General features: G+C 36.9%; 1 protein-coding gene across 2 annotated transcripts in view; it reads left to right on the top strand.

Moving 5' to 3' along the window:
- HMGCLL1 (3-hydroxy-3-methylglutaryl-CoA lyase like 1) overlaps positions 1-13,966 on the top strand; it is a 142,389-nt gene that overhangs the window by 48,489 nt on the left and 79,934 nt on the right. For both annotated transcript variants that reach the window (XM_019931391.3, XM_073810872.1), the window contains exons 2-3: positions 2,424-2,504; positions 2,732-2,839. In XM_019931391.3, the coding sequence (XP_019786950.3) occupies positions 2,424-2,504; positions 2,732-2,839 (189 nt within the window). The remainder of the gene's footprint in view (positions 1-2,423; positions 2,505-2,731; positions 2,840-13,966) is intronic.

Genomic DNA, 13,966 nt, shown 5'->3' with positions numbered 1-13,966 from the left:
AAAGGTGACTGGTACATTCTGAAGCATTTTAATCATGGAAAAACAAAATTAGGGAGAATACTTAGGAAGCTACAGCAATAGACTAAGTAGAAAAGGAAGACAATTTAAATACAGCCAGTGACAAGAGATTCACTAATACAATCAACAAACAATTATTAAGTGCAAGCTAAGTGTTGGGTGTTGGGTATATGCCAAAATAGAACCAGTAATAAAAATACCAATTAGGTACCAATTAGATATAAGTGGTAAGAGAGGTGGAATCGGATAGTAGGTGGTGGGAGAATATCTGAGGAGAGGAATGAGGCAGAGAAATCATGAGATCAGTTTTGCATCATTGAAAATTATGTGCTTCTACAACATTTAGGTGGATTTGCTCAGTAGGCATTGCATTATTTATGTAAAGCTGAAGTTGCTTAGAAACGTCAATACAGAGATAGTAATGCCCAGAATGACACTGAAAATACCAAGATAGGGCTCTCACATCACACATACTCAACAATTATGTATTGACTTTATTTATATATTTATTTATATGCTGTTTAAAGGGAAACTTGTTACTCTTTGAACTTACTGAACACATTATAACTTTTTTCTGATTTCTTGGGTATTCAGATAGAGGGAATACAGATCCATGACTAGAAGACAAAATGGGAGTGTTAGATTCAAGAAGAAATGTAAAATAATATCAAGTATGCATATATTCTGCTTTGACTTAAATGGCTATAATTAGTGGGAGATTACACTTTAATTTCTTCAGATTGTTACTTCTGCCAGCTATACCAGTGATGCGAAGGAAGGTCCCAAGCTCTTTAATTGTACTCAGCATATTGTTATTACCTTAAAAAACACTATGTTCCTTTTTTGGGGTTAAACACTGCTGTTTAATAAAGTAGTATTCTTCATCCATGTATACTCCAAGCTAATTGCTCCAAGCTAATTAGCTAATTGCTAATTGAAAATGAGTTTCAGGAAACAATCAGTGATAATGAGACCACATGGCTTAAGATTGCCTAGTTTTGTTTTTGTTTTTTCATCCCTGCAATTTTAGGACTGGAGGTAATAAGAAAGAGGAGTGAGCTTCTCTTTTTTACTCTGCCTTCCCATGCCATCCCTCTATCTTATTGCCTGGTTGAAATGATGGCCACCCTGTAAATAATGCATGATTTCATGATTGTCATCCAAAACTGAGCCTAAAGCTGAGGGACCCCATGTGTCCTCGCTCAAACCTCCACCCTCCCAACTGCATGCATCACAGCCTGCTCAGGAGATGCAGAGATTAGAATTCTTTTCCTTCTCAGTTAATTTTTCCTTATTGAATTGCCTGATTTCATGGAAATTGTGGAGGGTGGTATGTAAACATTGTAACAGGGATCATCTGGGTTCCTTTGCTGAGTTAATTAACACAGAATGCTAATAAAACCAGGTAACAGCTATGGACCCTAGAAAGGGCAGGGAGCATTGTGCTGTGTGATGGAAACAATCTGGGTTGTGCATCTAAAATAGCCACTTTATTGGTGTATGCCTGTGATTATTACAAGGACAGAGTGAGACAATGCAAACTGGTCAGCCCAGAGTCATCATCCTTTATGAAAGGCAAGACAAAAAAATAACTTTGAAGTACAGGTCATGCTGATCTGGGTCAGTTCCATCAGCTATCCATTAGAAGACCTTGATGATTGGTTACCCACACTTAACTGGGCTCAGAGATACCAGGAGGTTATGTTTGTCCAGTCTGGAAAGATGTAGCCTACTGCCGATTTTAACTGCAATATAAAGTTGAGAAAGTCAATTTCCATTTTTCCTGTTTCAAACTAGTGTCCTTCTAAACATGATGTGACCATAATAGTTTAGGAACAGAGGGGAATATCAAGGATTAGGTCCTCCTGGGGGGAGTTTGTCCTTTAGGAAGCTGCGTTTAGGTGCTGGTTGTGCTGTGTGACACAGACAAGAAATAAACAACACATCTTATTCTCTGACACAGGCCAGAAAACTGAATTCACACTTGGCAAGTTCAGGGTATGGCAGCTGGATGATTGTGGCTGGTAGAAGTCTGTTAATACAAAGATCTAATTTCTTAATGAACTCTAACAATGGTACGTTTATCATCACGCATAGAAGTACTCAGCAGATTGTCTCTTTAGATCCTGAGTAAGTCACCTTCTCCGCAGTTTTATCTTTGAAATTCATCTTTTGGATTTTAATCATAATTAGACTGAATATCACTGAGTTGTAAAAAAAAAATGACCTCATGTTGCTAATAACATAAACTTGGTATTTGTATTATATCATTATATCAATTTCTTACCTTTCTTAACTTTCCAGGCTGAGAACTTAATCCAACAAAGTGAAATTGTTTGACTTTTCAAGTAAACAAGTTTGATGATCTGTTATCTCTTTTTCTTGCCTTGTATTTTTCATTTTAGGAATCATCCCAGCCACCTGGACTCCCTGAATATGTGAAAATAGTAGAAGTTGGACCTAGAGATGGATTGCAGAATGAAAAGGTAACTTGACATTAATTTTACACAGTTTTAAAAAAATGCTAAATCTAAATATTTATTGAGTCTAAAGACATATGGATTTCATATGTTAGATGATTACATTTGTTCTTAGTTGCTACTTGAATTTATAAATCTTAAATAGTATTTGCTTTCAGTTAGGAATTAATTTTCTGTTTATGCTTCAATAAATAATTTATGCAAAATACTTATAATTCTTAATGTTTTCTTAGATTATAGTTCCTACAGATATAAAAATTGAATTTATCAATCAACTTTCCCAAACTGGCTTGCCTGTAATAGAAGTGACAAGCTTTGTGTCTTCCCGATGGATACCACAGGTATGCAAATCCATAATTCCTTAACTAGATTCTTAATTCAACATTGACAAGATTTAGTGAACAGTATGATATACATTGTGATATTAGCCTGATATATTTTGTAAGAGCATAGCAAATTAGTAATTATTAGCCCATGCATTAAGATACAGTTAAAGAAAAACCTCTTTAATGAAATATATAAATTAAGTCCTAAAAAGTTATTTGGACTTAGTTGTTAAAAAGTTATTTTGGGGCTTCCCTGGTGGCTCAGTGGTTGAGAGTCCGCCTGCCGATGCAGGGGACACGGGTTCGTGCCCCGGTCTGGGAAGATCCCACATGCAGCGGAGCGGCTGGGCCCATGAGCCATGGCCGCTGAGCCTGCGCGTTTGGAGCCTGTGCTCCACAATGGGAGAAGCCACAACAGTGAGAGGCCCGCGTACTGCAAAAACAAAAAACAAAAAACAAAAACAAAAAAGTTATTTGGAACTCCATCCTAAACCTGCAAGAGTGTATGGTCTGATATAATGAGTAGAGGCTAAGACTCTTAATAGCAGTTTAGGGTCCTGTCCTCCATTTACCATTTTACTGACTTTATGAGTGATCTGAGTATCTCCAGGTGATTTATCTTTTTTGTCTGTTACAAGGAAGTAATGCTGAGTGTTGCCTGATACCTTCCCCATTATAATCCTATTTTAAGCAGTTAGAAATGTAGACATGCTCTCTTTTTTTTAATGCTTATATTTGCTAGAGGGTTATATATATTCATATATATTGATGAAAATATATGTATTCATCAAAGACAAGGCAAAGGTAGTCATCCAGAATCTTCTCTTGAAGAGGATAGAGCCTTATCCAGAGTTGTCTGGCATATGGCAGCAATCATCACTTCTGAGACTTGGCCCTGATCTTTGAAACGTGATTAATAATTAGCAAAGAGTGACACCCCCCCACTCCTTTCCCAATCCAATTCTCATTCCCTGGATCCCTGGATTCCTTGGACCCTGTTCTCATTCCTTGGATCTTTCAGTCTCTGCCCAGCACTTAACTTCACTGATTACTTCTTCATCTGATTTCCTTGGTTTCCTCTATAATCCTCCTTCACTTATCCCCCTCCATTGCTCTTTTTGTCACCCCTGACAATCATTTCCCCACCACCAAGTTTAAGGTTCCCTTGAGATTCTTTAGTAATTTTCTCTGCCTGTGCTTTCCTCTTTGCCAACCCTTCCAAAATCAAAAGTTGCTTCTGAGTGGATGACAATTCTATATTTCCAGTCCTGTCCTCTCTGATAAGTTTCAGCCGGACGTGCCATTAGCACCTGAAACTCAGCAGGTTCAAAGTCAGACTCATCATTGTTGATCCTACTTTATGCTCATAGCCTAACTGTTCCTTAGGGAATCTTGAATTTGAATTCTCAAAAGTCTTTTATATCTGGTCAGTTACTGACCAGTTACTGGTCAGTTACAAAAATTCTTCTTCCTCAGGAGAGCCTATTCCTGAGTCTCTTCTTTTCAATCCCATGGATGTATTAGTAATCCATACACTTATGGACTAATTATTGAGATAGTCCCTTCAATGATATTCCTAAGCACTGTTTCTCCCTTCCTTATGTATTTTGCCTATTGCTTCTAAGATAATCTCCCAGAAATACTAGCCTCCCCACACTCACAACCTCAGTTCTCTAGAACCTTCCTTTTCCCTGTTAAAAAAGTCTGGAAACCTGGCCTGGGGTTCAAGGTCTCTTTACCTGGCCCTACTTCCTTTTGCAGAAGCTCCTGGCAAGCCAAACTGCCTCTTGTTCCTACTTACATCCTGACTCTGTAGCTATACAGCACTTTATCTATATTCATTTATGTACATCTCAGTTTCTACACTGCCCTGCAGTTATAGCAAGATGGTGTAAGAAGGCTTAAAACATTAAAGCCCTTTTAATTACAAGGTGTTGGAAACAACAGAAACCACAAAAGGATGAATAGTATTAGTAATACATCACTTTTCACAGAGTCAGTATTCAAATATCAGGGCTACTTTGATTCCTCCTCAAAACAAACTATCACTTTTCTTCATCCCAGTTGCCACTGTATATAATCCTATATATTGTTTATAAATATTGTCTGATGATCTGCTTCCCAGACTCTGAGAGTTATGGAGGTAGTGACCGTGTCTCTCTTGTTCATCACTTGTATCCCCAGTGCTTGGTGCAGTAAGTAGGTGCTCAATAAATATCGTGACATGAATAATGAATCCATCAGCCTGAAACCATAATAACATGGCTCAATTCTCTGGCATGGACAAGTGACTCTTACTTTTTGATCATGTATTTGGTCTTGTGTTACGAAGGCCACAAATATTTTCCTTAGGAAGACACAAACAGCTTGATGAGACTAGACATATTTCTTTGACTTGTCATTTTGTAAAATGTGAGCTATTATTATTTTACTAGCTGTCATGTGAGACCCTTTATCATCTTTAAGTCTTCATGACATTGCCTCTTTATTTGATTTAGTTAATGCTCTTTTCACATATTTGATTATTGTTGGAGAGAAACTGGATACGCTGGTGTAATTTCAGAGTAAAGTTTAGGAAGGAGGACAGGTAACATTAATGATGACCAGCCAAAGTTATATTTCAGATTTTATATTTTCCTAGTCCTTTTCAAGATACTTTTATTTCCCAATGGTTTTGTGAAGCTGCCTACAAAATACGCCTCTTTACCACAGTGATGCTCAGGAAATTCTCTTATTCCACAGTAGTGGAATTGTTTGATGGATTCAGTCTGATCTAGGACACACCCTGGGACATTTCAAAGGACGAGACTAGAGCCCCTTGCAGAGAGCCACTCTTCTCCTTGAACAGCTACTTAAAAGAAAAAAGGGACAAAACAAAGGGAAGGCCGTCCCTCTGTGAGCAGTAATAGGAAAATGCCTTCTGGCCTCACAGGAAGTAGATACATTTGATGGGACTATAAAATAACATGATTCATTGACTTAATCTATTGAGATGTAATGAACTCGGCCTAGGCTCAAAGTATTATTGAATAACTGACGGAATTCCCCACAAGCTCGTGAGGACAGCTGTGGCAGGGCAGAGGGACCTCTGTTCTGTGTTCTGTCTACACTCTGTCTGGAGCTGGAGTAAGTGACTTAACCTCCTTGAACCTTGGGAATCCCAGCAATGAAGCCTGCAGCCTGGGAGGGTTTAGGGCAATAAAGCCCATGAATGGGTCCCTGTCTGTGGATGCCCAGAGTCCAGGGCACCTGGCCCCAACCAGGCTCATCAGCGTTATCTGAGCGTATGCCTGACCGACAGACAACTGACTGACTTATTCCGGGTTCCATGCAGGTCAGTTACCTTCTCTGGGATAAACAGCCTTTTTCTTAAAGATTGAAGTATGTGTTTAGTTTAAATATTGGCTCGGAAAAAAAAGAAAATAAAGGTACTCATCCTTCAAATACTAAGGAATATGTTATATATTTCACTTTTAATACTCATCTGGTTACATGCATTCCAAGTCAAAAAAAAAAAAAAAGAAAAAGGAGTGTTTTAAATAAATCACATATCTAAAAGAGCAGTGTGCCTGGATCAAAGATAATATCAAATTGAACTTCCAAAGTTATACTGGTCACATATTACATAGCACATCAAGGGTTTTTCAAAGAACAGTCTTGAGAGCATCCCATGTTTTACAATTTGTTTTTCTATAGTGGTGTTTGGATTCTAGATTTCACTGAGCTTGCCTGAGTGAGCCTTTTCTATTGTTGTGGTTGGAGGTTATCTCATTATGTAACTACCAATTTCATTGTTCTGTTGCTAACGAAAAAGGCCTTAAATCAACAGAACTAACTCATAATGGTAATTTGAACTTTTATATTATAACCTCTCATTTTTTTAAAAAAAATAATTTATTTTTTATTGAAGTATTGTTGATTTACAACGTTGTATTATTTTCAGGTGGACAGCAAAGTGATTCAGTTATACATAAACGTATTCTTTTCCACGTTCTATGACCTCTCATTTTTTGAGAAAATGTCATGACACCAGGCTCGTCTAGCTCAGAATAATGTCTGAGATTTGTGACAGAACGATTTTAGTGCACCAGCTTACATGTAATTTTCTGAATAATTTCTAATCCTTCTAGAGATCCTGAATGTGGCTCGAAATTGGTATTCTGTTAATTCTCTGCATCTTCTTCTGTTTCTTTCCCTTAAACATGGGTCATGGGAAGAGTCCTCCGGTTTATGTTTAGATTGCTGCTTGCTCACTTATTTCTTTTTTTAGCATTTCAAAACGTTTTTACAGCTTCCCTCCTACTGTTTTGTTTGGCAACAGCTTTTCTAACTAAAGCAGCTGAAAGAAAAGTTCCACAGTAGCAGGGTGCCATATAAAACAGGATCCCACACCTATAATCTAAATGGCCAGAAATGATAAAATACTTGCCATTAAAAAATACATGTTCTTTACAACTTATCTGGAAAAAGGGTTTCCTTAGAGTGACATATAATCTAAGGACATTTGAAATGAGTCCACATAGCCCCTCACTTCAGTGGAGCGAACAGCAGTAAGAGTAGAAAGAAAATGTGTTTATAAAAACTCGATGGGTTTACTGCAACTTTGGAATGTGGCTCTCAGTAATGAGCCTTTTAAATCATTATAAATACAATAATTTCTGAAGGTGAGCTAGAGTTTTCCATTATCTTTAATGTAGCCATTTGGTTTTAAACACGTTCATTCACACGAGTGATTAAAGTGAATGCCATTTATTTAAAAATAAGAATACATGAAAAGTACAAGACACTGTATGTTTATGTCTGTCGTATACAAAGTCTCAGTTATAAATATTTGCTCTCTGTCTCATTAACTTTTAACTTTTGGAATGGGTGGGTCCCAAGTCTGGCCACATCAGCAAGGGGCAGAAATAGATTTTCTCTGTAAAGTAGAAAGAAATATACATAAAAGGCTGTAAAAATTATTTACCAATCAGTCTAACACTTAAAAATATGGCCCAAGCACAGTGTAAGCAGGAAGGAATGTGTAAACTTTTCCTTGCCCTCCTTTTAGTGGTGATGCAATTAATGCTTTATCGGTAATGAAAACACATTTACTGGATTGAAGTTTAAGACTTAGATTTACATGGATGAGGTGCAGGAGACAGTAGCTTCTGCTCCTGAGCGCCCCCTGGCTTCTTTTTCTTGTTCTGCTCTTTTTGAGGGGGATGGGTGTGTGAAGAGGCAAGGAAGGGGATAATTTGGCAGAGATGTTGAGTGTGTGTGTGTGTGTGTGTGTGTGTGTGTGTGTGTGTGTGTGTGAGAGCGTGACTGAAGGAGAGAGAAAGTGGAAGAACTGGTGTGGAGAGCTTTTGGGGAGAGCCCCGGAATTCTTTTGCTTATAAGGCACAGTGTCCTTGGCAAGGTAATTTCATCTTCTGCGAGTCTCATCCCCTATATCCTAGAGGAGTTGCCCTCTGCCATCGGCCAGAGAGGAGCCTGGTGAAATTTACAAGACCGCAGTTCCCATTTCGTGGGGTTACAGGAGTCCTTTCACCCAGATAGGCTAGTTAGGATATCACATGGTGATTTAGAGTTGCAAACGTGAGTGTTGCAAGAGACAAGCAAACATGGTATGCCTTTCATAGCCCCAAGCCTTATAAATTTTCTAGCATCACTTTTCCATACCATATTAGTTGATGTAGTTACAAAGCCATCCAGTTTCAAAGGGAGGGGATCCATGCCACCTCTTGACTGGGGAGGGGCGTTGTAGAGGAGCACATGGGTGGGGAGATATCATTGGAGCCATTTTTCTAATCTGTGACACTTATGTTTTTTAAAATGATCTAGTAATTAATCTAGTTCTGCATGTGTTTTTTCTTACTGATAATTAAAGAATAAATACAGCTGATAGAAAAGCGGGTTCTGCATTGTGAAACCCCCAAATGCCAAAAAATATATATATATTTTAGTACTCTCAGGGCTGCTAATGTTTACCTGACTCCTATCCACTCCCTATATACAATTGTGTTGCCTCACATGGGAGTCAGGTTGGTATTTGAGTGATTAACATGAAGTGCAATATTTTAAAGTGGCTCCATCCTTCAATTACGTCATTGCTACTGTTGTCACAGAGAGCATGCAGATTGCCTAAAGCATAGTCACAGATTTTTAAAACACCTTTGTCTCTCTCAGAAAAGAACATGGAAATATGAAAATGTTTTCTTCTTTTTATTAGGATGGTGAGCACTACATGTTTTTTCTTTTTGAACTTGTTTAAGGTTATACTTTGGAACAAAATTGGAAAAAAAAATGAGTTGCTAGCACTGTACATATTACTTGGCATTCAACAGTAACTCATTCTCGACCTAAGATGTAATTTCACTTCTGTGTGCAAAGAAAAAAGCAAAGCTTATAACGAAAAGCAATAATGTCACAATTCTACTGGTTAGATTTTCTTATTTTTTTCACATCGTAGGGTATAATTCAATACTTTTTTAGACTTTTTTCCCCATGAGGCCAAAAACTATGATTCTACTCAAAGATTTACTATGCTCAACATGCACTGCTTTTCTAATTGCTTAATCTGATCAGTTACATTTTGACTAAAAATTTGTTTTTTTGGTTCTTAGATTTATGAAATGTACCAAAAATGTTCAAATAAAATACTTTATCTCACTTTTTATATATTTTATAAATATATTTTTATATATTTTACTTTTTATATATATCTCACAATTATATTGTGTTTATCAAATTTTCTCTAAGTTTACTCATGAAAGAAAAAAATTTTCAAAGCCATTTTGATCATATGAAAATTCCATTTTTGTATATCATTAAAATTATATTAAAATTGGACCATGAATTATCAGTATGCAGCGACAGTTTGAAAGGTCTTGCATATAATACAATTGCATAAAAGCTGAATAGAGTACAGTTTGGCACAGAAAGACTTGATTCTAACTTTTTAATGGCATTTTCTGCATTATGCTGATTAGTTTGTCAATCTTACTTTACTATAAACTAATTCCATTGATATAACTCCTGACTAAGCCACTTAACATGCAATCCACTTTAAGAGAAGCAGAGTTTGTCCTGTGGACCAGACTCCAAGGAACTAAAGTATTTCCTGGGTGCCACGGTTATGACTCTCACGGGAAGAATCACAGCCATTAGTGAAAACCAGGTTTAAAGTTTAAAGTGTTAAGATTAAATGTGGACTGTTTTGATCATAAGTTTTAAGTATGCCAAGCATCACTTGTTTTTAAGAATTCACGATCCTTGTATGTTGAACACTGAAAATGAAACATATACTAATTATTTTTAAATTGATTATGGTTTTAAAGACATGTTTTGTTGATATGTTTATAAAGAATTATTATTCCAGTTAATTTTTAAAAATAAAAATAAAGTATTTTTTCCTAATTTTTAGATATACACACAGACAGACAGACAGACACACATACACACACACTACATGCACACTGATCTAATATTGCCTGGTTAAATTGCTGGAAAGTTCTCTAGGAGTCATATGGAATAGTAAACATTGGAAATTAGATAAATCTGAATGCTAAAAGTAATATTACATTCCAAAAATAATATTAAGCAATAGGTTAGTTTTATATTTCAAACTGACACATTAATGAGACATATATATGCTAACATTTCACTTCTTCCATATTTGATAAAATAAAAGGAATACAAATGTATATTATTCACTTAGAGTAAATATAAAACATTTACATTCTTATACTTAAAAATTTTTATCCAAATTCATTTATCCTGAATATCCAATTTATCAAATTAAAGGCTGATTGGAATTATATTTTTAGAATAATAGAATATTTTGTAACATCTATGAATTTTAGCTATTTGTTCATCGTCAATGTATAGGACATTCTTTTGAAGAATGCTGTTCATTTTATAAATATCTTGGATAACTTCAAATTTGTAAAGGCAAAAGTTCAGAGTTTAAAACTGAGCTGGTTTAATTGTTCTAGGCACTCACATTCCTGTTTGCTTTATAAACTAAATTAAGTACTCTTCGAAATATCAACATATTGAAGCAAATTCACACTAACAACTTGAGAGTGTTAATACTACTTACTCCAGACCTTGTACTGCTGTGATGTGGGACTATCAAGAAATTTTAACACTGTTCTTAGTCAAGACTGATGCATCATGTATTGAATTCAGCTTATAGTATATAGTGAGAAACACATTTCTTAGTAGTTCCAAAATAGTTATTTCTTCACAAGTCCTCCAGGTTGTAGGTTTCCTGAGCTTTCAGTGACATCATTGTATCTGGTTAGAAATAACAACATACACATTTTCTGACAGAAAATCTGAGACCTGATTCTTACTTATTTCTGATATGATTTGGCAAAGTATTTTCATCCTTTATGCCTTGGATTCTTTCCATTCATTTATTCACCCATTCACTGCTTTTATTGTGTCTCTGTTAAACACTGCATTGAATTCTTTTTTGTAATCAAAAATTGAATAATGTGTGGTTGATAGCAATATCTGTATAATGATCCAATTGTAAAGTTAAAATGGGTAATAAGAATGAAATCACTAAAAAAAAAAATTGACTCATATAATGGGGTTATAAAATCAAGTGAATATCTGTAAATGAGCTGTCATAAAATAGAACCTAGGAATCCAAATATGTTCAACAGTTTATCTTTAAGAGGTTGTCTGTCCAGGCTTTTCACGTTTTGTCTTCTGTAGTGCTTAGCCAGACAGAGCTCTTCAGAGCCATACGATGTCAAATCATTGCAGTTAGATCTTACAGGCTATTGTGACTGCATTGCTTGCCAGCATAACAAGAACTTTTTTGCTACAGCGCTCTCTTATTGCCAGTGAGATGGTCTGCCTCAAACCTCCCAAGCTTCCCCTCTGCTCACCAGCGCAGCTCTCCACTGTGGGCAGGGGGGCTTCCAGAAGGAAGTGTAAGTATAGAGGGGAAAGTCCATTTACAGTCATCGAGAATGAATACAATTAGACACAGTATTTTAAAAGTCACTTCTGCTCCCATGCATGAGAAATAACACTGTTGACAGTGTTATTAACAAACACAAAGGCATGATATATGAGAGGCAACACAGTTGAACGGAAAGAAAATTATACTGGGAGCTTTGAGACTTCTTGCCCCTACTTCAGAGTCATGTTGGGAACATGATTGTTTTGACATGGGACGACCAGGAGGGTGGTCACCAAAGGCATTGACCCGAACAAAGAATCACTAATGCATATTTGTTATGTTTGCCTTAGGAAACGGGAAATGTTATTGAATAAGATGACTCTGGTTTCTCTGTCTGGAACATTAGTCTCCTAGTGTATAACCCACAAATCCATTGGGTAGATTGCGTTTATTTTATAATTTAAAAATGAATATTTGTAGACATTAATAGATTATGATGAAAATGGCTTGCAGGTTTCACAGTAAAAGAGTGTGGGTCATGTATGCTGCTTGCTTGGGTCACTCCTGAGAAGCCTGCACATTCCTTCCAATAGAGGGCGGTACAGAGGCCCTTAGAACACAAAGGTAATGTTGAATAAGGAAGCACAGGAAATTATACACAGCCCAAATTAGTTTTTAGGCTTCTGGACTTAAGAAGTTTTGTGAGTATGGTGTCAGACCATTTTAGCAGTGGCAGCCAAGACAGGGTACTGGGTAGAAAAAAAAAAAAACAACTAGATGTTCAATTTTCCAGAGATTTCCTGTGTTTATTATTGTAAGACTGTGATTTATTAAAACTGTCTTACTTCGTCAAGCAGACCAAGATTTCCTCTGTGCTACTGAGGCTAAGATATATGGGGTTTGTGGAAAGAGTCTGTGAATGAGACAGGGTTGGAGTACCCAGGCTATAAGCTATTCATGGCTGGGTAGAGCGTTTTCACTTATGGCTGTCAGGAAGGGTGCTTAGTCCCATTTTTTTTCTCATGGCTGAATTTACGAATGTGTACCTTTAAGAGGAGTTACTGCTCAAATTGAGTTTTGAGTTATAGGTTCTGAAACCACATTAGTTACATTTGTATAGTAATCTGTGGCATGTGTTGAAGAAATAACACGTCCTGTATCCATCCTTCCTGCTGCATAAGGAAAAGTATTACCATAAATGAGATATCATCTAGCCAGTGGAGATAGTATGCAAACACTTTCTGATATTGTCTGCTCATTTTGAAGAGATCTGAATGCTGTCCTGGGTGATGGTGGGGTAAAAAAATCCTCCAAATATATTTTTAAAAAATTATTCAACACAGTGTATTAGTGAGGGTTATAGGTCCATGAGGATAAATCTATTTCCTGGCAAAATTTAAGATGGTTTATTTAGCAGAGACTTTATAAAAATACATATACCCAGAAATATTATGGATATACCAAGAATAAGACATGCCAAACTGAACTCAAATGGTAAGGAAAAGAAATACTATAGACACCATAGATCTTTATTTCAGAGAGATTCTTAACTATCTTGATGATATGACTAAGAGCGAGGTAGGAAATTTCAACCAGGCTTGGAGTCTCCGAAATGTTATTATTTTTCTTTGATCAATGGAACTTTTTTCACCCTGGATGAAACTTTATTTAGAACCTCAATATACGATACAGACAGAAAAATAACCACAAAATATTTGTATAGTTTCCTCCCAAGACCCTGGATGGGGCCCTAGCAATATGCTCACCTGGTCATGTGTTTCAGTAAAATTTACAAAAGTTAGAGATTTTTGAAGATATTTAGACAATATGGAGGATGTGCTTAACAAAGAGGAATTAGAGAGTGTGCTTTACAGTCAGACAGGGTCCCGTACCTTCTCCCCCACTCACTGGGTGATTCTCCTCATCCTTTCCATCTCTGTCTACTTCTTCTTCTACAGAAACTGTCCCTCTCATTGGGTGGTTAAAAATGTTTGAAGAGGGCTTCCCTGGTGGCGCAGTGGTTGAGAGTCCGCCTGCCGATGCAGGGGACACGGGTTCGTGTCCCGGTCCGGGAAGATCCCACATGCCGCGGAGCGGCTGAGCCCGTGAGCCATGGCCGCTGAGCCTGCGCGTCTGGAGCCTGTGCTCCGCAACGGGAGAGGCAACGACAGTGAGAGGCCCGCGTACCGCAAAAAAAAAAAAAAAAAAAAAAAAAAAGATGGAGTATCTTACCTGGA

The sequence above is a fragment of the Tursiops truncatus genome, chromosome 10, assembly GCF_011762595.2.
Source record: "Tursiops truncatus isolate mTurTru1 chromosome 10, mTurTru1.mat.Y, whole genome shotgun sequence".
NCBI classification, from domain to species: domain Eukaryota; kingdom Metazoa; phylum Chordata; class Mammalia; order Artiodactyla; family Delphinidae; genus Tursiops; species Tursiops truncatus.
This window is presented reverse-complemented; position numbering and strand designations above follow the sequence as displayed.